Source organism: Leopardus geoffroyi, chromosome C3, assembly GCF_018350155.1.
Source record: "Leopardus geoffroyi isolate Oge1 chromosome C3, O.geoffroyi_Oge1_pat1.0, whole genome shotgun sequence".
Taxonomy (NCBI): domain Eukaryota; kingdom Metazoa; phylum Chordata; class Mammalia; order Carnivora; family Felidae; genus Leopardus; species Leopardus geoffroyi.
In genome coordinates, this window is record NC_059338.1 from 147623058 (window position 1) to 147650870 (window position 27813).

The 27813-nt window shown below is 39.7% G+C and overlaps 1 protein-coding gene and 1 non-coding gene across 4 annotated transcripts in view; both read left to right on the plus strand.

The window, feature by feature from the left end:
* ATP6V1H (ATPase H+ transporting V1 subunit H) overlaps positions 1 to 27813 on the plus strand; it is a 108253-nt gene that overhangs the window by 40389 nt on the left and 40051 nt on the right. For all 3 annotated transcript variants that reach the window (XM_045455315.1, XM_045455317.1, XM_045455316.1), the window contains 4 exons: positions 4548 to 4740; positions 19963 to 20141; positions 22509 to 22634; positions 26499 to 26600. In XM_045455315.1, coding sequence (XP_045311271.1) covers positions 4548 to 4740; positions 19963 to 20141; positions 22509 to 22634; positions 26499 to 26600 — 600 coding nt within the window. The remainder of the gene's footprint in view (positions 1 to 4547; positions 4741 to 19962; positions 20142 to 22508; positions 22635 to 26498; positions 26601 to 27813) is intronic.
* On the plus strand, positions 204 to 307 carry LOC123587074. The gene has a single exon (XR_006707135.1). It is a non-coding gene; the product is annotated as a U6 spliceosomal RNA (small nuclear RNA).

The window sequence follows — 27813 nt, forward strand, 5'->3', positions numbered from 1 at the left end:
GAGAGTTTTGTATCAGTGTAGGAAGTCGTTTACCACTAAAGTTCCTGGAAGCCAGCCGAAGGCTGACTGTGGACGCGGACTTTCCTAAGAATAGCAGTTTCAGGACTACGATGTTGCTTTTCTTACTGCGCAGAAACCTAAAGGTAGACTACGGAGACGGAGACGGTGTTTCCAGCCTTTTTACCTTCGTTACGAACGATGCAGTGCTCGCCTCAGCAGCACACATACTAACATAGGAGCGACACAGAGATCAGCTTGTCCCCTGTGCAAGGATGACATATAAAGTTGGAAGAAGGATGCAATATTCGGGGCAATGCAGTAGGAAGGATAATTATTTCGTTATTATATCATCTTTGTAGGTGATTGCATCATTCTCCGATTTTCTTATATTTTAGTCTTTATTTTTAATCATAGTTGGGAATAATGAATGTATAATGATGCAATAATATTTAGGATAATAAAATACTATAATTGTTCAAATTATGGGCAACATAAAAGCACTGAGATCCCGTAAGCGCATCTTAGGTTTATGAATGGATCCAATAGACCTGTATAGTGATTGAAGAATAAATTGAATTTCATTCTGTTACATACAAAATAGATTTTTTTTGTTCCCTGGAAGATCTGGAAAACAGAATAAAAGTCGTGAAACAGCAATTTCTACACATAGTTAGAATTGCTCAGAAAAGAAATCCAAATACTAAAATTTGGTCCAGTGGACCCTAATGTATACCGAAGTTAACCAAATGTGGCTGTTCTAATTACTGCAGTATTTCGGAGGACAGTAAGCAGTATTAACTGTTTCAGGTAGCAACAAGCGCAGGGACACATACAGTGTAGAATACTCTGTGTTCAGCATATCCATTTTGACATACTAATGACTGCTAATTAGATTTAAAGCAGTCAAAAATAATAGAGACCTTTAGGTTGAGAGCAGGCGTTAATCAAGGTATAACATGTTAACTCGCTGATAGGATAGCAATCTAAAAAAGTCATTTAATCTTTTCACCTTTATCTTTTTTTTTTTTTAATTTTTTTTTAACGTTTATTTATTTTTGAGACAGAGAGAGACAGAGCGTGAACAGGGGAGGGGCAGAGAGAGAGGGAGACACAGAATCTGAAACAGGCTCCAGGTTCTGAGCTGTCAGCACAGAGCCCGACGCGGGGCTCGAACTCACGGACCGCGAGATCATGACCTGAGCCGAAGTCGGACGCTTAACCGACCGAGCCACCCAGGCGCCCCTAAGATTTTTTTTTTTTAAACATCAGAATATTATTAGGTGATACTGTGTGATAAGGTGTGAGGTGCTCGTGGGTGTAAAGAGCATCAGCCAGCTAAAAGTGCATAAGTCAGCCAGTAAATCAGCTGTTTGGTCTCCCTAGCCCTGCACTGGCTTGATTTGTTTTTTAAGCCTTAATTAAAAACACAGGATACTAACTAATAATTTTGGCCTCATGGACCTTGGCCTTCTATTTTGGATTTGACAGTAATTTGTATTTTTTGGACTCTCTGCGTAATGGTGCACTGTATATTATAGGGAATACAAAGAAACGTATGTGGTCTCTTTCCTTAAAAAAAAAATTATAATCTAGTTGGAAAATACTAAATAGCAAACCAGGGTAGCATTTAGGATCCTATAGCATCATCGAGTAACTTTTTCAGTGACTTTAAAAATAATATTAAGCTCCTCGGTTTGAGAGGGGTAGTTGAGAGATGGGGATTTGTGCTTATCCATTCTTCAGGTCTCTGCTCAAGAGAGAATCCTTCCCTTGAATCTACTCTGGGAATCCTGCCTCCCCACTGGACTCTGAGCTCCTTGAAAGCATGGGTAGGGTCTGTTTTTGCCCCCCATTATGTCTCCCACACCTTGCACTGTACCTGCCACGTAGATTTTCAACAGATGTTTGTGAAATTACTGTATTCAGGTTTATCTTGGGCCTTTGTGTCCTTGGAGTCCCCTTAGCATGCTCTTGGACCTCCATTGTCTTTGGAGTTAGGGTTCCCTGCCCCTAAGGGAAACCCTTCCTTACTCTGGTAAATAGGAACTTTATTTTAATTGCTTCATTGGAGTTCTTTTGGTGGTTACTATTTGGATGTAGAAGACTTACTTATTTTTTCAACACAATATATACAGTGTAGACACATATTGAACTCTGAAATTTCTCTGCAGCGTTCATCATTGTTGATTGCTCCTTCCTTTGAAAGCTTTCTGTCTTTATTTCAGCGACAATGCGAGCTGTTTTTAAGCCCTCTGGTCACTTACAATTTTTTTTTTTTTTTTTTTAGAGATAATTTAATATCAAGAACTCGGTAATTACAAACTTGTTAACTAGGTTTCTGAAAACAAATAAAAGAACTCTCAAGTGTCAGAGAGAGTGGAAGGTACAGACACAACCCCTAAAGTTGGGGAACAGATAAGAGATTGGAATTACTAAAATTCATACGCTTCAAGGAGTCTGTGTAAACTGAAGTTTAAACCAGGGCTTATGTCCCTGAGCTCAGAGGAAGGGCCTCATAGGTCAGGGACCTAAATGGCTGGTGTTGGTATCGCTGAGGGTGTGCAGTGAGGCTGTGTGGCCAGCGCTGTTGCAAAAGGAATTCAGCCGGTGCCACGGAAAAAAAAACGGCTGCCGCTGCCCCGCTGCCCTGGTGAAGAAATGTAGCTGGAGTGTTACCCCCCCGGGAGCAGGGAGCCAACGGGACAAAGCCTCTTCTTCCTCTGTCCTGGCGGTCAGCCCCTAGTGGCTCTTGCTGGCAGACCCAGCTGGCAAAGCAGAACTGTGGCTTCGGGTTCCAGCCACAGCGTCACGGAGCAAAGTGTAGAAGGCTTCTCTTCATCAGTGGGATAATCAGAGGGCAAAAGGAAGCTGGGTACTGGGGATAAATGGGGGATAAAATGACTTTATTTTACGTAAGATATTTTACGTGATGTATACCACTGACATCAGTATTAAACAAAAGCAAGTCTTAAATACCAACTCAAAATAGAAAAGATGTGAGGGAGAAATCACGCATGAGAAAATGAAGGGCAGTTCAGCGAATTTGTAACTGTATAGGAAGGAATCATAAAGATGGGAAAATGGCACAAATACAAGCCTTCCACTAAGCTAGCGGTTGTAGATTGTGAAGTCAGATTTTAAACATTTCTTTCTTTCTTTTAATCGACTTTTTGGAGCACTTTTATGTTTACAGAAAAATTGAAAGTGCAGAATTTTCTTATCTACCTGCCCCATAGTTTTCACTGTTAAGAACGTCTTACAGTAGTATGGTACATTTCCTTCAGTTGACGAGCCGATACTAATATACTCTTATTAACTAAGGTCCCTGTTTACATTACGGTTCAGTCTTTGTGCTGTACGTTCGGTAGGTTTTCCTCTTAACCCCTTAAGGAGTTCCCCTTAACCCCTCTGGTCATTTTTTAATGATCCAATCTGGTAGTTTCTCTTCTTTCTTGTTTAAATGTAGGCATTTCCTGTGGAAATTTCCTTAGTTGTGTTCCTTGATGTAATCTCTTTCATTTCCATATAGCTTTCCCAATTTCCTTGTCAGTAAAATGGAAGGTTGAATTAGAAGCTTCTGAGGTTTGGGGCACCTGGATGGCTCAGTTGGTTAAGCTTATCAGACTCTTGATTTCGGTTCAGGTCATGATCTCACGGTTTGTGAATTTGAGCCCCTCATCGGGCTCTGTGGTGACGGTGTGGAGCCTGCTTGGGATTCTCGTTCTCTCCCTTTCTCTTCACCCCTCCCCTATTCACACCTCGCTCTCAAAATAAACTTAAGGAAAAAAAAAAAAAAAGAAGCTTCTGAAGTTTTACCCCCAATTGGCTATGTCCTATTCAGGCTCATGACAGTTTTTTTTCCAAAATCATCCTGTTTTCTCTGTATGAGTCTCCTAAATATTTTTAAAGCTAAAAATGAACCTCTTGGTTATCCAGACTCAAAACCTTGGTATACCTTATGACTTCACCAACATGTACAGCTATTTGTGTTACCAAGTCCTTTTGATTTTAACTTCTTTAATGTCTGTCCGTCGGTCTTACCATTTCCTCTGCTGTATTATTGCAAATTTATGTTTCATTTCTTACTGCTTTCCAGCAGCAAGTGCTGCTGAATGCTGAAATCTTAAGAAAAAATTTTTTTTTAAATTTTAGAGAGAGTGAGTGTGTGCAAGCAGGGGAGGGGGACAGAGAGAGAGAGAGAAAATCCCAAGCAGGATCCAATCCCAGCACGAGCCTGATGTGGGGCATGATCCTGCAACCCGGGGGTTGTTACCTGAGCCGAAATCAAGAGTTGGACACTCAACTGACTGAACCACTCCGGTGCTCCGGAAATCTCGTGACCTTAGGGAAGACTTAAGTGAGGCCGTGCCGGAAGTGGCCGTCTATAAGTAGGCGCCTAACTTGCTTGTTATTTCTGGCAGAAAAGAAGACGAGGACATAATTCAGAAGGACTTGTTCCATTAGTGCAAAAAGAGAATAGGCAATTATTTCTTCTCTCTTGTTGCACTGTTGTAGTAAATGTTTTCTTAATATGTGTTCCTTTTCAGCATAATGGGAGTTTTGAGTAACAAGTGTGGCTTTCAACTCCAGTATCAAATGATTTTTTCAATATGGCTCCTGGCATTCAGTCCCCAAATGTGTGAACACCTGCGGCGCTATAATATCATTCCTGTCCTGTCTGATATCCTTCAAGAATCTGTCAAAGAGAAGGTGACAAGAATCATTCTCGCAGCATTCCGTGTAAGTGTTTTGTGGGTGTTTTTTTTTATGGTGTGTGTGTGTGTGTGTGTGTGTGTGTGTGTGTGTACGTGTGAGGCATTTTCCCTGTGGAGTATATATTTGAGGGCTTTTAGCAGGTGGGAAAAAACTGATTGTTCTCCATGTAGTTATCAAACTATGGGGTGTTGGTGGACATAGAGGCAAACCTCACTAATGTATATATATTGTGGGATTGAGGCAAAGCCATATAATAGGATGGGGTTGGGGAGAAGCCATTTAAATGGATAAAATATATGAGTTCTAAAAAGCTCGTGGGAAATGTAATTGTATGATGTTCATGTGGACGAAATCCTCCTTGGTTGCAGTGTGTTCCAAGAGACCGTTGAGGAAGTTTTTTTTCTCTTAAAGGGCCCTTATGTTAGTATAGAGTTGTAGTTCAGATTCTGGATATAATTATACATATATGTATATAAAACTCCCTTGAACAGATGAGGGAGTTGAGAACGAGATGCGGAGCTGAGCCAGACTCTGAAAGCTAGGTCTTCTGGCTGCCAGGCAACTTAACACTGAAATAAAGTATTGTTAATTGCTTGCCCAGACCCAGTGCATTTGCTGTGGTAGTTGTGTGTTGATTATTTTGTTGGTCACCTTAGGATTTGTTGGGCTTCTGAGGGATAGCTTGGCCAACCCTAGTGTCTTTTAAGGATGCCACTGGAGAGTAATAATAATGGGCTGTTCAGAGACTGCTTACTCTGTGCCATGCATCATTCTAAGACTTTCCATTTGTTAGCTCATTTAGTGCTTACTACTGCCCTAGACCATGGCGATTATAGTTTTTATTGTTAGTATGTTGGTCTTCTCATTTTATAAATGGGGATACTGAGACAGAGAAGGCATATTGCTGGTGGACATGCAAATCCAAATTAGCTTCGCGATCTGCTTTTAACTAGTATTTGCTCTTATGTTTTCCTTAAACAACAACAAACCAAAAATTAAAAAGTAGTACAGATGTGTTACATACGTTTAAAAATAGCATACGCATTACATTTGCCAAACATAGTTACTAACATCTTTCAGATTTTTCTAAGCACACAGAGAGAAATACATAATTAGGTGTGTAATTTTGTTTTATATTTAAAAATAAAATGGCATCGTATTATAAATATTGTCCCGTGACTTTATTCTTGACAGTATGTGATGAATATGTGTTCATTTTCATACACATGGTTCTCCAGTAACTTTTAATGTCTGTATTCTACTGTGTTGATGTAAAGTGGTTTCTTTAACCAGTGTCCTATCGACGGGCATTTGAGGTGCTTCCAGTTTCTTTTACATGTCTGTCCACTTCTGTTGGATATAGTTCATTTTTTTTTTTTTAAACGTTTATTTTTGAGAGACAGCGAGGGGCAGAGAGAGAGAATCCCAAGCAGACTCCGCACTGCCAGTACAGAGTCTGGCGCAGGGCTTGAACCCACAAACCCAGGTCAGGTGAGATCATGACCGGAGCTGAAATCAAGAGTCAGATGTTGAACCAACGGAGTCATGAGTCACCCAGAGGTTCCTCTGTTGGATATAGCTCTATAGGCGGAATTACTGACTCTAATAATAAACATTTACAGTCTTGATAGGTAACATCAAATCACCTTTCATAAATTTGCAAGTTTACAGTTCCATCAACTATATCTTGAGGGTGCCTGTTTTTCCATTCTTCCACTGGCATTTAATATGATCTTTCTTTTCATTGTTACCAAAGATGAGGTGAAAAGTGAAATCATTTAAAGTTTGTATTTTGTTAACAATGAAGCTGAGCATTGTTTAATACTTTTTATTAGTTATTGATATTCCTCCTATAAATTGCTTACTGACAGCATTGGTCACCTTTAAAATTTTTAAACCTGATGTGTAGTAACCCTTTTCTAGGTGTTTGTAATTAATAATAATAATAACTAATGTTTATCGAGAGCTTATTTTGTATCAGGTGCTGTTCTAATTGCTTTCAGTGTGTTGCTCATTTAATCTCCCAAGAACTCCATGCAGTGGGCGTTAGGCCACAAGTGGTTAAGGAATTTGCCAGAAAAGCTAGGAAGCGGCAGAGTGGGACTTCAGTCTCAGGCAGTAGGACTCATGCTCTTAACCGTCGTGCTAACCTGTCTTCGATGCTGAGGATAATAAATGTTACAAGTTATTGGGTGATTTGCATGCATTGACTTATTTAATCTACATTATTATCTAATTATTTTATTACATGTGAGGAAACCAAGGCTTAGCAAGTAAGTAAGCCTCAGTTAGTAAGCATTACGATTGGAATTCCAGTGAGTGCTGTCTGCTCCAGAGTCACTAACCACTCTGTCATCTCCTTTTTCTCTTTTCTTGGTGCATTTTCTCAGGAATCTTTAGCATTAAAAGAAAGGGAAACCACGAAAAGGAGAACTGTAGGTCACATGACAGAGGAATTCTGATTCCCTATTTGAAAATACATTCTTTAAAAAAAAAATTTTTTTTTTTAACATTTATTTATTTTTGACAGAGCACGAGCAGGGGAGGGGCAGAGGGTGGGGGAGACACAGAACCCCAAGCAGGTTCCAGGCTCCGAGCTGTCAGCACAGAGCCCAACGTGGGGCTCGAACCCACGAACTGTGAGATCGTGACCTGAGCTAAAGTCGTGACTCAACCGACTGAGCCACCCAAGCGCCCCCAGAATACATTCTTTTTAATGTAGGAACTGTTCTGTGGCCCTTGAGAATTTACTCTTAAGAAGCAGGGGAATGTGGTGCCTCACATTGGCTGTGCCATTAGGTTTTCTAGCAAACTGTGTATGTGAGTGGTCACGTCCAGATACGGTAATAATCAGTTCTTCACTCAGAGCAGGTTGTATTAATGAGACTCTACTTTGAGGTGTTTTAGTAGCTGAATTGAATGTACCTTTTCTGCTGCTTGAGTGTTTCATCATCCATATTCTTATTTCTTTAGTATAGATGAAAAATTCTAGAATTAGGATCTTCCAGCAGTCTTCTGTTGGAGGTGGAGGGTGAGAACAGGAGGTTTTAGGAGAAGCTTCAGAGAGGAGAAGGCTTGAAGAGATTTTGGAAGGATGCCTAGGAGTGTTTTAGTACAAAGTTGGAAAGAGGTTGATGAATGTTAACAAATAAAGAAACTGACTTCTGGAATTGTCAGTAATTTGTTCTTGTAGGTTGATTATTGCCCCCTGCTCCCACCCTGAAGCAAATGTTAAAGGAATAAATGGAATACGTAAGTCTGGCTCTTTTTTTTTTTCTTTTTTCTTTTTTCTTTTCCTGTGTGAGAGAGAGTGTGCTTAAGCTGGGGAGGGGCAGAGGGAGAGGGAAAGGAAGCATCTTAAGCAGGCTTCATGCCCAGTGTGGAGCCCCACGCTGGGCTCGATCTCACAAGTGTGAGTGAGATCATGACCTGAGCCGAAATCAAGAGTCGGTGGCTTGACGGCCTGAGCCACGCAGGCTCTCACAGTCTGGCTCTCGAAGATACGATCCTGGTTTGTGGCCACCGGGTCTCCGAAAGGACAGACCTGCTCTGTAAAACGGAGCGTTTGCTCTGCTGCTCTGTAGTGCCCTTCTAGGCACTGGCCTGGTGGGGCCAGCACAGACCCTTCGGCCCCTGTCACTGACTCACCCTAACGTGTGTTCATACTCTGGGGGCGCTCTGGGGGCGTCACCAAAGCCCAGGGCCTCTGAACGAGGCTCCTTGAGATCTGCTTGTGCTACTTTATTGTGCGCTGTGCCTCCTTGGATGGACGTGAGGCAGGGCTGGCTGCTCTTTTAAATTCTGTTCATTTTGGTCGAATATGAGTTACATCCTTTCAACTCAGTATATTTATTTTTTTGAAAGCTTAAAGCTCCTCCTATTTGATTTGTCTTTGTTTTGATCTTCTCCCTCGTTTTTCCTTCTTCTAGTTCTGCTGTAGTTACAGGAATCTTTGTTTTATTAAACTTCCCTATTCCAAATTAAGCACCTGCCATGTAATAAGCAAATGGAAAAAATTTGATCTTCTTCCTGTTTATAAAAATAATATGGTGTTATGGTTAAAAAAGATGCTTTGGAAAAATATTAAGAAAAAAGTGTAGGGGCGCCTGGGTGGCGCAGTCGGTTAAGCGTCCGACTTCAGCCAGGTCACGATCTCGCGGTCTGTGGGTTCGAGCCCCGCGTCAGGCTCTGGGCTGATGGCTCAGAGCCTGGAGCCTGTTTCTGATTCTGTGTCTCCCTCTTTCTGCCCCTCCCCCATTCATGCTCTGTCTCTCTCTGTCCCAAAAATAAATAAAAACGTTGAAAAAAAAAAAATTAAAAAAAAAAAAAAAGAAAAAGAAAAAAGTGTAAATTAAACATAGTTTCACTCTCAGATATGGAAGCCTCTTGTTAATACCCGTAACTTACGATCTTTGTTCCCTTCCCACATCGGGGAGCAACCCTGGATGCATTGCAGTGGGCACCGAAAACCCGAATGGTTGGAGGGGCCCGGATTCTCCTCTCTTCACGGTTTGGGCAGATCGCGCTTGGCACCAATTTCTGCAGAGAGTGCATGCACTCAGGTTGGTGGTAGTGTGTGTGCCCAGCATGCACAGTGGAGGCCGAGTTTGCTGGGCCGTCGGGCCGGCCTCTCTGCCTTTGGGAAGTTCGCTTCGCGTCTCCATGCTTCCGCTTTGTTCGCGTGTCTGGTGAGAGTGATACCATCTGTCTCCAGTCTCTCCTCGGGCTTTATGCTCCTATGATAATGCCCTTTGAAAAACTGAATGTGGGCTAAAGAGCAGGCCCTCAGTAAGTATTGTGACTATATGAGGGACCGAACAAAACGCTGAGGGAGAAGAGCCTTCTATAGGAGTAGATTGGTGGTATTGAATTTAGGGATCTTTTTATGGGTTTCTTTATGGACTGAGAAATTCCTTTTAAAGGTTTTGGCTGCTTTGCTTGGTTCCCATATTTAAAAGTGTAACAGTAAAATTCTACAAGAGAATATCTGCTTGCAGCGAATTCTGCATTGACAATGAACTCACCCTAGAGTGTCCTACATTTTGTCTTCATGAGTGTGTTAAGATTACTGATTATATTAGGATTTCATTTAAATAATCCGCTTAACAAAACACTGTGGGAAGCAAGAGTACAGGGAGAGAGTTCCAATTTTCTGTTAGTGTATGGGCTTTTTTCTAAATTGGAAGCTGTTCCTAAACTTGTCATGAAAAAAGTCTTTTTAGAAAGTAAGATATATTTGGTGTCACTAAATTGTTAGGAAAGTTAGTACCCTGACTCAATGTCTTTGCAATTACCTTGTCAGAAAGATGTCTTGGATTATTATCATTATTATTTTTCTTTGTGTGACTTTCTTTTCTGTGAAATGGGTCAACAGCCGGCTAAGTAATTAACATGGAAGTGAATAGTATTTTTCAGTTTATATCTACCTATCCTTTTTTGTATGTTATATTTTCTTAAGTTAAAATATTTACTGTTCCAAATGTTGATGATCGTAAACATTTATCCTAAATTATTTCTTCTGATCATTTGGTGATAAGGGTGCTTGTCTCTTTAAGGTAAAATACAGGTGTGGGAGAGAGAGCTGCTGTAGAGGTCAGGGTCTTATTTTAGCTGCTCTGTTCCACAGAATAGATTTCTATATTGATTTTCATTTTAGACCATTATTGTATAAGATAAAAGGGTCATTGGAAGCAGCAACCGTTAATATTGTTATGTCTTAGAAGAGAGGTGTTAGTTGACGTTAGTTGAATCCTACCTTTGAGATCCTCCCTCTGTCTCCTTGTCCCTCTCCTTCTCCCACCCACTCTCCTGTCTCTTCCATGAATTATTCACCTATCAAATGTTTACTAAAGGCGATTATGTAATAGGCAGTGTGTTGTTAGTTACCGAGTGTATAGAAGGATGAGTAACATAAGATACGTTTTCTCATGATTTCGTTTTGTATTTAAATGCTCATCTTTATGGAGTGACTTCATGAAGTCACCATGAAGAATGTTTACAACATAAAAAGCTCAAAAAGTCCCAGAGAACTAGAGAGCCAGACTGAGGTTCTCAGTTTTGTTTTGTTTTTTTTTGTGTGTGTGTTTTTTTTAAACCTAATTTGGGACTTCTCTAGCTTGATTATCTGCTTGTTATGGAAATTTGAGAAGTACAATAGTGTAGCCCTTTTTCTGATTTTCCTTTCAGTATGGTGTATTAGGAAGAGTGTATGCTCTGGGGTGGATGGATGTAGGCATGAATTTGGCACTAGGCTGTTGGGAGAGTGGCTTGAACTCTTAGAGCGGATTTCTCCATCTGTGAAAGAGTAATTCTTAACTCACTTCAAGATTAGGTAAGGATTCAGTGAGATAACAGGAGCCAGGCAGTAGTAAGCATAAAGTTTTGTGTTTCCCTGCCTTTTCTGCCGAGGAAAACATAGAGTGATAGCAGTTTGCCTGTTTCAATCATCTACCTCTATAAATTGCATTCTTGCTAAGTTAGTGTTGAACGTGGGCAAAGATCCAGTGCTGACCTGTTTGATTTAGAAGAAGAGGCATGGGGGCACCTGGGTGGCTCAGTCGGGTAAGTGTCCAACTTCGGCTCAGGTCGTGATCTCACAGTTCGTGAATTTGAGCCCCACGTCGGGCTTTGTGCTGACAGCCCGGAGCCTGGAGCCTACTTTGGATTCTGTGTCTCCCTCTCTGCCCCTCCCCTGCTCATGCTCTGTCTCTCTTTCTCTCTCTCTCTCTCTCTCAAAAATAAACAAACATTAAAAAAAAAGCGGCATGAATATTTTATTGATATGTAACATGATTTAAAAATTTTATTTAAATTATATTTACAGTTTCAATTTTGTACCCACAGCACATGGAACTAATTACAAGGGTAATTTCGGGGCTCTGTCTAATTTTAATTTCAGATTATGTAAACTAGACCCAATCTGTTGGCAGGACTATTAGATTTTTAGACCCTGCTGTGCTAAATTTGGGACGGTACAGTCATTAGGAGAATATACAGAGGGCTGGAAATCAGAAGAATGTCTTTAGATATCCAGAACTTTAGTGTACACAACTGAGTTAAAATTAAGTCATTAGAAAGGACATAGTAAACCCATTTGACTTAGACCATCAGCAGGTGAAAAAATGATGTGTCCTTTTTTCTTTATCATTCTCAAATTCATAAAACCTTTAAAAAAATTCACTGATGAGGTCAAGGATGATCTAGTCATATATTTTTTCCCACATCTTGAAACCCAGGCAGGAAATTTTTGTGCTGAAGGCTTTAGGAAGCTTGCCGAGCTGCTGTGAGCTGAAAAAGTCTAGCAGCTGCTAATTATTTTGTTTCCCATTTGGCTCAGTGGATTTTATTTTTGAAAATGTCAGGCTCACTTATTCATAGTAGGTGCTGGACTTCAGGTCTCTGCAAATGTTATTCTATTGGTTAAGTTGATTTGTCAATCTTTAGTTCCTAAAATTAATTAGTAGGTTTTGAGCTAGTAACTGAAAAGACACCGAAGATCATATTCGTGGTCTAGAGTTCTACATACATTGTGAGTTTTATTTCTCTTTTTGGCTCTGCTTAGTCAAGAGTCTACGTAGTGTGTCAGATAATAAGAGAATTTATATTTTTACTTATCTTCCTGTGCAGGCGGTTCATAGTTGGAACCCTTTCGGGGAGGTCCACCCTAGTTTGAGTGTGTGGGGTGCTGTTTTGCCCACAGCTCTGGCGTGGAGGTATCGCTATCAAGAAATCTTACTCCCTTGGGGCGCCTGGGTGGCTCAGTCGGTTAAGCAGCCGACTTCGGCTCAGGTCATGATCTCACGGTCTGTGAGTTCAAGTCCTGCATCGGGCTCTGTGCTGACAGCTCAGAGCCTGGAGCCTGTTTTGGATTCTGTGTCTCCCTCTCTCTGACCCTCCCCTGTTCATGCTCTGTCTCTCCCTGTCTCAAAAATAAATAGAACGTTAAAAAAAAAAAATTAAAAAAAAAAAAAAAAAGAAATCTTATTCCCAAGTCTGTACCTCATTCCCTGTCTCAGGAACTTACGCGTTACTCAGTGGATACCAGGTCTGGTGAGGTATGGTAAGATTGAGTCATTTTTTCATCTTGGGCTGAGTCTTTATACAGTGATACTTCAAATACGGTGTGCGTGTGAACCGTTGGTTAGCTGTGTATAGAAAGGAAGAGTAAGCAAGCAGAAGCTTACAGTACCTTGACGGAATAGTTGCATACCTGTCGAATTTAATAATACAAAATTTGAGATTACATTGTGCATGTCTTTTTAAATTCATTTTTCTGGAGATTCATTTTTGTGTTTTATAAAAGTATTTGCACTTCCATGGCTGGAAGGTCAAAAGCAAACGTAACTGGCCTTCCCCAGTTTGAGATGGTTTGAGAAACCCTGCTTTAACATATAATTTCACAAGGCTAGCGGTTGTGGCGAAGGAAAGATCTGAGTTGTCACGTGATTCCACTGTACTCTTAGTAAGGTCGAGATTTCTGCACGGTTGCTTGGACAATGGCAGAAATTACATTTGCGCTTCTGATTTTGTGGAGGTGAAGATGCCATTGAATTTTAGGGCTTTTTAAAAAAATGTTTATTTATTTATTTAGAGAGAGAGAGATAGAGAACACGCATGCCTGCATGCTTGAGGGAGAGGGAGAGAGAGAACCCCTGACACGGGGCTCAGTCTCACAACTGTGAGATCATGACCTGAGCTGAAGTCAAGAGTCGGCTGCTTAACTGAGCCACCCAGGCGCCCAGAGTTTTGGGGCCTTTAAAGAATAAGCTGCTGCCAGATTGTCTAGGTTTGTTTGGGCAAATTCAGTTTTTGTTTTTGTTTTTGTTTTTTTAGCGTTAATTTATTTTGAGAGAGAACAAGAGCCAGGGAGGGGCAGAGAGGTGGGGGGGGGGGAGAGAGAGAGAGAGAGAGAGAGAGAGAGAGAGAGAATCTCAAGCAGGCTCTGCACTGTCAGTGCAGAGCCCAACATGGGGCTCAATCTCTTGAACCTTGAGACCACGACCCAAGCTGAAATTGAGAGTTGGACGCTCAACCGACTGAGCCACCGAGGTGCCCCACAAATTCAGTTTCTTATTTCATGATCCATTCGTTCGTTTTCATTCTTTATTAACGAAATGGAAATGAAATGAAAACACGTTTTGAAGGGAAAATGAACAGGCTCATTGATTTGACTCAGGATTGAAGAAAAGGGGAGAATCAAGTATGACCTCAGTTCCAAAGTTCTGTTTTCTTGGAGAACTGAGAGGAAAGGTGGTATTAGAAGAACACAGTGGTGCTGCTGTTAGTTATTATATTGATTGTGTTGAAGTTATTGTTGAAATCGTGAGTTATGATAATACCTTCATTAGGAAGTTTAATTCTTTAGTCAGCAAATATACAGTGAAATAACAGAGGATCATATGAGCAAAAGTGTTTTGATATGTTTCTTTTTTAAAAATTATTTTTAAGATTTATTTTTATTTTTGAAAGAGAGAGAGCGAGCGAGCGCGCATGTGTGAGGGAGGGGCAGAGAGAGAGGGAGACAGAGGATCCGAAGCGGGCTCGCAGCTCAGGGCAAAGAGCACGATGCGAGGCTTGAACTCACGAACGGCGAGATCATGACCTGAGCCGAACGAAGTTGGATGCTTAAGTCCCGTGTTTTGATGTGTTTCTGAAGTTAGAAGAGATAGTAAGAAAAATGACTAGAAAAAGCAACAGAAAACTTTGTAAAATAATAGATAAAGTCTTTAAAAAGCAAAGGAAGAAAGGAAGAGTATCATAAAGGAAGAGGTTATCAGAACTTAGGTCTCCCCACAGCTTAAGGTCTTTAACTGAATTTCATTATGGTCAGGGAACATATTCTAATAAGTTTCAATTCTTTGAAATTTGAGACTTGTTTTAAACAAGACTTATGGTCTGTCGCGGTGAATGTGCCATGTGTGCTTTAAAAGAATGTATATTTTGCAGATGTATAGTGTTCTGTGGGTGGTTAAGAGCGTTTTCCAGCTCCTCTCTGCACTGATGTTTTGTTTAGTGGTTCTATCAATTGCCAAGAGTGGGAGTTGTTAAAATCGCCAGCTATTATTTATGGATTTGTCTGTTTTTGCCTTCAGTGTTGCCAATTTTTGCTTTATGTATTTTGAAGCTCTGTTATTAATACATCTGTGTATGTTACATTTTCCTGATGTAACAGGAAAATTTCCTTGAATCGTTGTGAAGTGTCCTTTATTATTGGTGATGCTTTTTCTCTTGATAACTACTTTATTTGGAATTAATATAGACAGGCCAGCTTTCTTGTCTTTTCTTTCAGCTTCTTTTCTTTCTTTTTGACGTGCCAGCTTTCTTACGCTTATGGTTTTCCATCTTTTGATTTCAACCTGTCTACGTCTTATATTTAAAGTTTGTCTCTTTTAGACCACATATACTTGAGTCTTGCATTTTAATCCCCAAATCCTCTGCCTCTTAACTGGAGCATTCAGTTCACTGGCATTTAAAATAATTATTGGTACAGTTGAATTTAGGCCTACCATTGTACTATTTCTGTTGGTCTTAATCTGTTTTTTGTTCTTCTTTCTTTCATTCTTGCCTTCTCTTGAGGTAACTGAATCCCTTTTAGAATTTCATTTTAATTTTTCTGTTGACCTTTAAATGTTCTTTGTAGTGTTTCCTTTTTTTAATTAAATTTTTTTATTAAAAAATTTTAAAATATTTTTATTTTTGAGAGAGAGAGACAGAGAGAGAGCGCACACAAGTAGGGGAGGGACAGAGAGAGAGGGAGACACAGAATCTGAAGCAGGCTCCGGGCTCTGAGCTGTCAGCACAGAGCCTGACACGGGGCTCGAACCCACAAACTGTGAGATCATGACCTGAGCTGAAGTCGGACCCTTAACTGACCGAGCCACCCAGGTGCCCCTGTAGTGTTTATTTCTTAGAGCTTGTTTTGGTAGCACAGTATATGCATCCTTAACTTTTCCCATTAAAGTTAACATTGTACTCTTTTATGTAAAATGTAAGAACTTGAAATCATACAGGTCTGTTCTCTCTTTTTTATTCTATAGTTGACATATAAATATATTTACATAGGTAAAAAAAAAAAAAAAACCTGTATTACAGTCTTTAACTTTTCCTTTAAACAGTCTTATTTGTATTACAGAAGTGAAGAGGGAAAAATAGTCTTTTGTATTCATTCAACTATTTACCATATCTGTTGTTTTTCCTTGTGTCCTGAAGGTTCAGCTTTCCATTTGGCAGTCTCACTTCTGTCACCTGCAGAATTCCCTTTAGCTCAGGGCTCATCAGTCTGTAGTAGTTCATGGGCCAGTTCTGGCCCACCATCAGTTTTTGTAAATAAAGCTTTATTGGAACACTTCTGTGCTTTTTTTTTTTTTTTTTTTCTGTATTTTGTATGCCAGCTTTTGCATTATAATGGCAGAATTGAATAGCTATGATGGAACCCTCAAAGCCTAAAGTATTCATTATTTGGCCCTTTTTAGAAAGTTTGCCCACCCATGCTTTCACATGCCTTCTACCACAGGTCTGGTGGTGACCAATTAATTTCAGTATCTGAAAATTGGTTGTTTACCTTTATTAAAAAAATCGAGATATAATTGACATACGACGTTTTGTTAGTTTCAGGTATACAGCATAACACTTTGATATTTGTATATATTGTGAAATAATCACCCCAGTATGTCTAATTAGCATCCATCACCACACATAGTTACAAATTTTGTCTTGTGATTACAACTTGTAAGATCTACTTTCTTAGCACCTTTCAGATATACATATAGTGCTATTAACTGTAGTCATCATGCTGTACATTGTATCCCTAGGACTCACTTATTTTATAACTGGAAACTTGTACCTTTTGGTCCCCTTCACCCATTTTGCCCACCCCTCATCCACTGCATCTGGCAACCACCAGTCTGTTCTCTATATTTATGAGTGTGTTTTTTTTTTTAATTTCAGTTTTTTAAAGGTTCCACATATAAATGCGTTCATACAGCATTTGTTTTTCTCTACCATTTCACTTAGCATAATGCCCTGAAAGTCTATCTGTGTTGTCACAAATGGCAAGATTTCCTTTTTTTAAATGGCTGAATAATATTCCATTGTGTATATATACTCCCATTTTCTTTCTTTTTTTTTTCTTTAATACTTTTAATGTGTATTTATTTTTGAGAGAGAGAGCATAAGCGCAAATGGGGGAGGGGCAGAGAGAGAGGGAGACACAGAATCCAAAGCAGGCTCCAGGCTCTGAGCTGTCAACACAGAACCCAACGCAGGGCTCGAACTCCTGAGGCATGAGATCATGACCTGAGCCGGAGTTGGTCGCTTAACTGACTGAGCCACCCAGGCACCCCTATGCCCCATTTTCCTTATCCATTCATCCTTTGTTGGACACTTAGATTATTCCTGTGTCTTGGCTGTTGTGAATAATGCTGCAATAAATATGGGAGTGCAGATAATCTCATTGATACTCTGTTTTCATTTCCTCTGGATAAATACCTACAAGTGGAATGGCTGAATCATATGGCAGTTCTATTTTTAATTTTTTGAGGAACCTTCATAGTGTTTTCCATACTGACTGCACCAATTTATGTTCTCATCAGTAGTGAACAAGTGTGCACTTTTCTCCATAACCTTGAAACCACTTGTTATCTTTTGTTTTTTGAGGTGATATTCCATTGTGGTTTTGATTTGTATTTCTCTGATGAGTCGTGATATTTTTATGTACCTGTTAGTCATTTGTATGTCTTTGGAAAAATGTCAATTCAGATCCTCTGCCCATTTTTTTATTTTATTTTAATTTAAAAAAAAATTTTTTTTTTCAACGTTTATTTATTTTCGGGACAGAGAGAGACAGAGCATGAACGGGGGAGGGGCAGAGAGAGAGGGAGACACAGAATCGGAAACAGGCTCCAGGCTCTGAGCCATCAGCCCAGAGCCCGACGCGGGGCTCGAACTCACGGACCGCGAGATCGTGACCTGGCTGAAGTCGGACGCTTAACCGACTGCGCCACCCAGGCGCCCCAGCCTCTGCCCATTTTTAAATCATTTTGTTGTGGTTGTTATGGAGTTGTATGAGCTCTTCATATATTTTGGATGTTAACCCCTTATAGATACATGCTTTGCAAATATTTTCTTTCATCCAACAGGATACCTATCATTTTTTAATTTAATTTATTTTATTTTATTTATCTTATTTTATTTTAGTTATTTTTGCTGTGCAGAAGCTTTTTAGTTTGATGTCGCCCCACTTGCTAGCTTTTGCTTTTCTTCCCTGTACTTTGGCGTCATATACAAAAGATCATTGCCAAGATCAAGGTCAGGGAACTTTTTCCCTATTTTTTTTTTTTTTTTTTTTTTTTAGGAGGTCGACAGCTTCAGTATGTGTAAGTCTTTAATCCATTTTGAGCTAATTTTTGTGAGTGGTGTAAGATAGGGCTCCAGTTTCATTTTTCTGAATGTGATTGTACAGTTTTCCTAACGTCATATATTGAAAAGACTATTCTTTGTGTATTGAGTGCTCTTTTATGTATGCATATATTTTTGAGAGAGAGAGAAAGAGGTAGAGAGAGAGAGAGAGAGCAAGCAAGGGAGAGAGAGAGCGCACATGTGCATGAGCAGAGGAGGGGCAGAGAGAGAGGGGGAGAGAGAATTCTAAGCAGGCTCCAGCACTGTCAGTGAGGATCCCCATGTGGGGCTTGATCTCATGACCTGTGAGATTATGACCTGGGCTGAAATCAAGAGTTGGACACTTAACCGACTGAGCCACCCAGACAGCCCCTCCATTGAGCATTCTTGGCTCTTTGTCAAATATTAGTTGATTGTATATGTGGGGTTTTATATCTGGGCTCTCTATTTTGTTCCATTGGTCTGTGTGTCTGTTTTATGCCAGTGCCATACTGTTTTGATTAATAAAGTTTGTAGTGTAGTTAAGCCAGGAAATGTGTTTGTTCTTCTTCCAGCTTTGTTCTTTCTCAGGATTCCTTTGGCTACTCAGGGTCTTTTATGGTTCCATACAAAGTTTAGGATTGTTTTTTCTACTTCTGTGAAAAATGGAATTTTGGAATTCCGTTGGAATTTTCATAGGGATCGATCTCTAATTTACATATGCTGAGCTAACTCTCTTAATGTGTTTGTTTAGCATAATTACTAGGAATATAATTTGCTTGCAAAAATAAATTTGAAAATTTCATATTTTGGTATAGTTGACTTGGAATTGTGATTACAGGATTTGTGTGTGTGGGGGTGGGTGTGTGTGTGTGGAGGGGAGGCATTTGACAGGCCATCTTGGTGAAGGTAGCTTTCTTGAGAGCTTGTCTGTTTTTGTCCCTAAGCCTGAGCATAGTCTTTGCTTAGAAATACTGGTTCATTCAACGAACAGTTTATTTTTATAAATAGAGTTGAACAGTGTAGGGGTTAGGGGAGCTGACTGCCTGTGCTGTCGGAAATCCATGTATATCTTTGGACTCCCCCAAAACTTAATTATGAATAGCATACTGTTGACTAGAAGCCTTACTGATAAACAGACGATTAACACATACTTTGTATGTCATGTATCTTATACTGTATTCTTACAATAAAGTAAGCTAGAAAAAAAATTTTTAAGAAAATCCTAAGGAATAAAAATGCATTTCCAGTACTGTACTATAATTATCAAAAAAAAATCTGCCGAAGAGTGAACCTGCACAGTTCAAATCCGTATTAAGGGTCCAGTATATTTAGGATTCCTTTGCTCTTTTCATAAGTATTCTTCTAAGTAGAAAAATTACAGAAGAAAACTAGGGAATTTGCCAGAATGTCACAAAACTTTTTTGATAATTGTTCAGGCAATGTCCTTCGTGCATTTGCAGGTTGATGAGAGGGGAAAGGGTGACTGACTGAGAAACTCTAGAGATACTTGAAGAAACATTCTTCCTTAGCATCCCAAGTACTAGGTGGCTAACAGATGAGAAGTTCACTGGGTATGCACAGAAGCAGGGCTGTGAGAAAGGATCTGATGGGCTTAATTGTAAACATGTCCAGTGTTTTGAGGCCCGTCTGGTTCAATGATTTTAAATCACTTAAGCCAGTAAGTAAGCGAGGAATAAGAAATACGCTTTTGATATGGGACAGGTGCTCAGGAAAGAGATAAGGATTTGTGATATAGTCTTCGCTTAACCTGAGAATAGAGGAGGAGAGAGGTTGCAGGACGTAGTGCAGGGGTCTGAGAATATCACATAAAGAAATTACACGGTTTTCTCACGTGTTTGTCTAACTCAGAACTTTTTGGAGAAATCGACTGAAAGAGAAACTCGCCAAGAATATGCCCTGGCTATGATACAGTGCAAAGTTCTGAAACAGTTGGAGAACTTGGAACAGCAGAAGTACGATGATGAAGATATCAGTGAAGATATAAAATTTCTTTTGGAAAAACTTGGTGAGAGTGTCCAAGATCTTAGGTATGTTATTTTAAAAAACTCTCACAGGCTGGATATATTGGGCCTTGTTGGACTTTCCTAGTATTTTAAGAAAGTCTAAATTTGTTACTAACTATAAACTCAAAAGATTTCACTAAAACATTATGTCTTCTGTTAAGAATTGGGGATATGGGGGGTGGGGGACAACTGGCTCATCACCATGGTAACAGTTGGTTAGAGCTTTGTGTTACGTCTTCTCTTTTGGGGAGGTTCCCACCCTTCTCTTGTCTGAAATCTGACTTAATCCCACAGGATGTTGGTGTCACTCTGGAAGCCCTTAAGAATCTCCCCCTGGTTTAGAATCTTTTTAAACAGTACTCATTAATTTTTGAAGGATGTTTGGCCATAAACGGAAAGAGTATTTTTTTCCCTGCTTTTTGAAGTTCCTATTGTGTTCTTTATTTTTGATATTAAAAATTACACAAATGATGTACAATGCAGTAAGAGAAAAAAGAATCCTTACATAGTTCTAGAAGGGACTCCATACCTCTTCCCCCTAGTCATCCCCGCCCCCACTTTTGTGTTTGCTTCCAGAAAAACCTTCCTAGCCCTGCTCCCCTGACACGTGTGTGCATGCACACACACAAACGCATATACAAATGGGGTTCTGCATATTCTTCTGGAACTGTTCATTTTTGTTTAATAATGTATTGATCTTTCCCATTAACGTATATATCCTTTGTTTTTAAACTATTGATACATTTTTAAAAGGGAATTACTGTGTAGAAGTAGATCTTTCTGTGTAGGTGGTTTGGGTTTGGGAGCCAGGCTGAACCCAGTTTGAATTGTCTGGCCACTTTGTCCACACTTGGCCTTGACAAGCTTCTTGACTTTGTAAAGCCTCAGTTTTCCTTTTGGTAAAATAGCGAGAAAAATTCTAACCTGGTAGGATTTGTTGTGAGGTTTCAACTATCCAGCAAATGCCTTTGGTGTAGTATGTGTTCCAGAAATGTATTTACCAGATAATTCAGTGCAGCTCTTAATCCCAAGGCCCAAGTGCTGCTATAGAGATGGGATGTGTCACCGAGACCAGTGGTGTATCATGGGCGTTGTAGAGGGAGGCAAATGAGTTTTGTCTTTCTGTAATTTCAAATGTGAGTAACTAGATTGTAATAAACTAGCCTGGCCAGCAGTAGACTTGAAGTTTTTACAAATTTTATTAAGTTCATTTTTATAAATCTGTTATCAGTTCTTCTGTAATAATGATTTGAGATCTCTTAAAAGTGAACAAGATTAGTGATACTTAGCTTTCTAAATTATTTAATCCATGTTAGCCAATTATTATTATGTATTGATTCTTCATGTTGAGTTTGGTAATTTGAAAAATCCTGCTCTTTACATTAAAGCCAGTCAGGTGATGGGTATAGGTAAAAGAGCTTTGTCTCTGTTTTTGCTGTTATAGGATATTCATGTTAAACAGCATTAGTTTATTTCTTACACCGATTGGCCTTACATTAAAGTAAATTAGTACTTTATTTAATAGAACACTCTATTCAACTTAACCAGTAAAATTCTGGTTATATTGAATTACCAGTCAGTATTTAAATGGCTAAATCTTTTTCAACTTTTCACTTGGAAGGATGTCCAGCCATGTCCTTTTAAGTTTTCACTTTTCACTTAGAAGGATGCCCAGCCAACCATTGGCTGACAACACTGAACACTTTTTATAGAATGAAGCTTTGAATAATTAAGTTACTTGATACATAGTGAATGATTTTTTTAATTGCATTGCATTGCAGTTTGTTTTATGCAGAGGTTTTTGTTTTTGATTTATAATGTTAACTTAGTGAATTACCTTTACAGTGTTTGTAATCACGTTGTGCAATATTATACCCGTATGTGTATTTTTCATTGCATAATACACTATAGTGGTTTATAACATTTTTAGTATTGGAATATGCTATTTAAGTAACATACTTTTATATAGATTCACATTAACCCATCTAGTGGTCTGGCAAATACAGTATTTTAAGTGGGATGGTGGAAACTCTGCTAGATTATCAGATATTATACTGATTATACTTTATTTATTAGGACAAAGATTTTGAAAGCAAATGCTCCTTTCAGTAAACCTCATTTTGAGCACTCCAATTTGGCAGGAGTATTGGACCTTAGGACCTTGAATAAATTTCACATGGTTTATTAAAGATTATTTAAGCTGTTTAAACTTCGTTTAGTGGTAGTTTGTTAATGTACAAAGGATGGTCAGTCTTTGTAGTTAAATCATCAGTGAAGAATTTTTGTTTTTCTTCTCTTGAGGTATGATTAACATGGTAAAAATGTTTTGCTTAATTTTGGAGGAACTCTTAGATTTTTCTTAACTTTGAGATCCTTAAAATTTTTTTGTAGCTCATTTGATGAATATAGCTCAGAGCTTAAATCTGGAAGACTGGAGTGGAGTCCTGTGCACAAATCTGAGAAATTTTGGAGAGAAAATGCTGTGAGATTAAATGAGAAGAATTATGAGCTCTTAAAGTAAGTTTTAAATCTCACTTCACACTCTTAATACCTGTTGTTCCACCTCCTTGCCAATGTACTTTTGTCACTAGTGATAATAAATTTCAAAAAATAGTAAAAAATTTTAGTTATTTCATGATTTTAATTTGTATTTTCTTCCTTCCTTATGTGGTTGAATACCTTTTCATCTGCTTATCAGTCATTTGGATATCTATTTTTCCAGAATTGGTTGTTCAGGCATTTACAAAAATTTTTTTAATAGGAGATCTGTATGTTTTCTGAACAAGAGGTCTTATATCTGTTCATCTCAACTGTTTTCTTCTACTCTTTCACATACCATTTCACTCTTTGGTTTTAGTGTGGCTCCATTGATTAATTTTTTCCTTTATGGCTAGTATTTTTTTTAGTGTCCTGGTTAAGACGTTTTTCCCCAGATGGGGTCATGAAGATGTATTTCCAGGTCATCTGCTGGAAGATTTACTGTTTGAACCTTTCACAACTAGATCTCTATTCCATCTAGAATTGGTTTTGGGTAAGGTACAAAGTAGGGGTCAAGATACAGTTATTTTCATTATGTAGATGTCTAATTGAACCAACACCATTTTTAATAAAAATTTTTTAAATGTTTATTTATTTTTGAGAGAGAGAGAGAGACAGAGCACAAGTTGGGGGAGGGGCAGAGAGAGAGGGAGACACAAAATCTGAAGCAGGCTCCAGACCCTGAGCTGTCAGCACAGAGCCCAACATGGGGCTCGAACCCATGACCCTCGCATCATGACCTGAGCTGAAATCAAGAGTCAGATGCTCAACATACTAAGGCACCCAGGTGCCCCATTTTTTGGGTTATCTTATCACTTTCTTGATAGAGTCCTTGGAAGCACATTTAAAAATTTTAATGAAGTCCAGTTTATTTATTTTTTTTGTTTCTTATGCTCTTGGTGTCCTACTGAAGAATCCATTGCCAAAACCAAGGTTTTGAAGATTTACTCCTCTGTATTCTGTAATATTTTTATAGTTTTAGCATGTACATTTAAGTCTTAAAAAAAATTTTTTTTATGTTTATTTTTGAGAGAGAGAGACAGAATGTGAGTGGGGGAGGGGCAGAGAGAGAGGGAGACCCAGAATCCGAAGCAGGCTCCAGGCTCCGAGCTATCAGCACAGAGCCCGACGCGGGGCTCGAACTCACGAACCGTGAGATCATGATCTGAGCCGAGGTCGGATGCTTAACTGACTGAGCCACCCAGGCACCCCACATCTAAGTCTTTGATCCTTTCGAATTTTATTGTACATGATGTGAGGTAAGGGTCCAACTTCATTCTTTTGCATGTAGCTATCCAGTTATTCCAGTAACATTTGTTGAAAAGACTATTTTTCCCCATTGCATTGTCATGGTATCCCTTATTGAAATTCAGTTGACCTGTGGACACATGGGTTTATTTTTGGACGTTCGTTTTTGTTCTGTTGATCTACATGACTATTCTGATACCAGTATCCTACTGTCTTGATTACTTTTACTTTGCAGTGTGTTTTGAAATTCAGAAATGTGAGTCTTTTGCCTTCTTCTTTTTTTCTGTATCGTGTTTAATCAGTCTCCCATTGATGGATATTTAATACTATTGCCAGATTTTGCTGTTAGAAACAATGCAAGAATTACTCTCTCTCCCCTACACACACACACACACACACACACACACACACACACACACACATATTATACTGTAACTTTTAAAATGAATAGATTTAAATTTTTAGAATAATGTTAGGTTTACAGAAAGATTGAGGGGAATGTACAGAGAGTTTTCATATATTCTCTCTTCCCCTATTATTAACATCTTGCATTAGTGTGGTACGTTTGTTATAACTGACGAACCAATATTTATACATTATTTTTAACTGAAGTCTGTAAGTTACATTAGGGCTCGCTTTTTCTGTTGTCTAGTTCACTCTGTGTTATATGCTCTGTAGGTTTTGACTGATACCACATGTCCCCTATTACCATATCACCTAGAATAGTTTCACTGCCCTAAAAATTTCCCACGTTCCATCTACTCGCTCTGCTCTCCCTCCCTCTCCCTGAACCTCTGGCAACCACTGGTCTTATTTCTATCCTGTAGTTTCTCCTTTTCCACAATGTCCTAGAGTTGGAATTAGATAGTATATAACCTGTTCAGACCAGCTTCTTTCCCTTAGCCATGCACATTGAGAGTTCCTTCATCTTTTTTTGTGGCTCAGTAGCTCATTGCTTTTTATTTTTTCTTTTCTTTTTATTGCTGACTGTCCCATTGTACGGCTGTACCATGGTTTCTGCATCGAAGGACGTCTTGGTTGCTTCACGGTTTTGGCAATCACTGTAGATAAAGTTGCTCTAAAGGTCCACGTGCAGGATCTTATGTGGACATAAGCTTTCAACTCACTGGGGTGAATCTGAAGGGAGTATGGATGGCATGGTAAGACTCAGGTTTGGTTTTATAAGAAAGTGCCAAACTGCCTTTCAGGGTGGCTGGACTTTTCGGCATCCCCGTGAGCGGTGAATCGGCATACGTGTTGCTGTACGTCCTTGCTGGCATCTGGTGGTGCCAGTGTTCAGGGTTTCGCCATTTTCACAATGAAGGTGGATAGTGTTATCTCCTTGTTTTCCAGTGATGCGTGATGTTGGTCATCTTTTCGTTTGCTTATTCGCCAGCTGTTTTCTTTGGTGAGATGTCTGTTCAGGTCTTTTGACCATTTTTAAATTGAGTTGTTTTTATTGTTGAGTTTTAAGAGTGCTTCATATACGGCTCAGCCGTTTCTGCGTCTGACTTTGATTTAGGCTCAGGTCGTGATCTCACAGTTTGGTGGCTCTCTCTCTCTCTCTCTCTCTCTCTCTCTCTCTCTCAAAATAAATAAATAAAACTTTAAAGAAAAGTACTCATTCCGATTGGTTGTCCCAGTTATGCTCTGTTTGTGGAATGAGTTGAGAAGTTTTCTTCCTATTTCTGTGCCCTTGAGCAGTGTCAGTAACACGAGTCACCTGTTCCTTGAATGGTCTCCCCTCACGTTCGCTCCGAAGTAGATGAAGGAGGTCTCTCCCAGTGGATTGGATTCTGGGGGGGGTGCACCCCCCCTCCCTTCACTGCGGAGGACACATGCGCCCCCTGGGGGCGATGAGTCCTCTCCCTGCAGGTCCTCGAGGAGGCAGAAATCTGCTCCCGCTCCCGGCAGAGGGGAGCCTTCTGTGTGTCTGGTTGGCTCCCGTTGTCACAAGCACTGTCGGGCTCGGCAGTGGTGACACTCTGCCCGTGTGGTTGCTGTGGAGAAAGTAGGAGGACAGCAAGGGAGCCGGGGGTGTGAATCTGGGCTGCCGTCTTCTCCGAAGATGTTTGCTTGCTATTTTGCATTTAGTCTTACCTGTGAAGTTCAGGTTCAGGTCCTTCGTGAGACTTGGAGAGAGAGGGAGAGAGGGGATGTGTGTGCTCAGGGCGCACGTTCCGTCTTGATCGCAGCTTCGAGTAACTTCTTCATACCGACGAAAGGCTTACAGATGTTTAACTTTCAGAATATAGTTGTCAAGGATTCAGTGGTTGTCGTGTATTAACTCACCATTAACTCAGTGTAGTTGTCTGTCTTGAGAGAACAGGGGAGGGAGTTCCTGGTATTTTAGGAATTGGGTGAGGTAGACATTGTGAATCTGAAAGTAACCTGTTACATATGTATAAAAGCTGAAACCGCAAACTTACGTGTGATTTATTATGTGTAGTGCATTGTGCATAATAGTAAGATCTGTAGAATATACGACTATATTTATAAATGCGTTTTCAGGAGATACTTGCATTATACCTGTGCTCTGTTGTGCTGTATGGAACAGCTAGAAGTCAATCTCTCTTTGGATTACATGTATTTCAGAATTTTGACAAAACTTCTGGAGGTGTCCGATGACCCACAAGTCTTAGCTGTCGCTGCTCATGATGTTGGAGAGTATGTGCGGCATTATCCACGAGGCAAACGGTAAGGGCAAAGCCATTAACTAGTGTTTCCTGCAACATTCAGCATAAAATCCTAACTAATGTGCTTACCTTAAAGTAGACTAGTTTAGCAGAGGTGCTAATGGAGTAAGGGAAATCAAGATGGCCATAATATGGGGCATCATGATAAACCTTGTTAAAAACGGGTAATACAGAAGTATCCATACAACTGTAATACTACTGTGTAGTGGCCAGCAGAGGTCACATTAGAAATTTTATGTTCCGGATTTTCTTTGGTTTTTATAATTAAAAAATTTTTTTTACGTTTATTTATTATTGAGAGACCGAGAGACACAGAGTGTGAGCAGGGGAGGGGTAGAGAGAGAGGGAGACACAGAATCCGAAGCAGGCTCCAGGCTCCGAGCTGTCAGCACAGAGCCCGACGTGGGGCTGGAACTCACAAACCGCGAGATCATGACCTGAGCCGAAGTCGGTCGCTTAACCGACTGAGCCACCCAGGCGCCCCGGTGTGTATAATTTTAATTCAATAGCCATTTTATGTCTGCTGGTTATTTTTCGACTACTATCAGTAGCTGCAGAGCTGATGAGACATTATTATTGAACTTGTCAGATTCACAGTGTTGAAGAAAATATAACAGCCGTAAAGAAAAGTTATAATTGATGTTATAGAAGTATGTTTTCCAGAGTATTGAAAAGAGAGGAATTCGTGTGGGAGGAGACAGATAAGGCTTTACAGAGGAGATGATGCTGGCTACATAATTTAAGATCACTTAGACACATTAACAAAGAAAAGACAGGCTTTTGGGGGGAATGTGAGAAATTAAGGTACCAACATTATATCAAGGGAGAAAACTTTAAACGATATACGAGGGCTGTTTGATGTTATGTGGAAAAGCGGAAACGCATAGGCCTTGGTTTGAATTATTGCTCTTTTGCTTGCGAATTGGTTTCCTGATCTATAAAATTGGGGTGGTAGTCATATTTCTTTCTCATGAGGCTGATGTGAGGACTGAATGAGTTAACCCAGTACAGAGATGAGTAGTGCCAGTAGCTACATGGTCAGTACTCAGTAAGTATTAGCTACTTTCATTACCGTTAATGTTAACATTTTACATTCATCAAAGCTATCTATAATGAGACATAGAACAGTGCTCATCTTATTTATCACAAAACAGTGTCCTGTGGGCCCAGAACATCTTAGAATGTGAGCAGAAATTGACAAGAGCCACAGATGC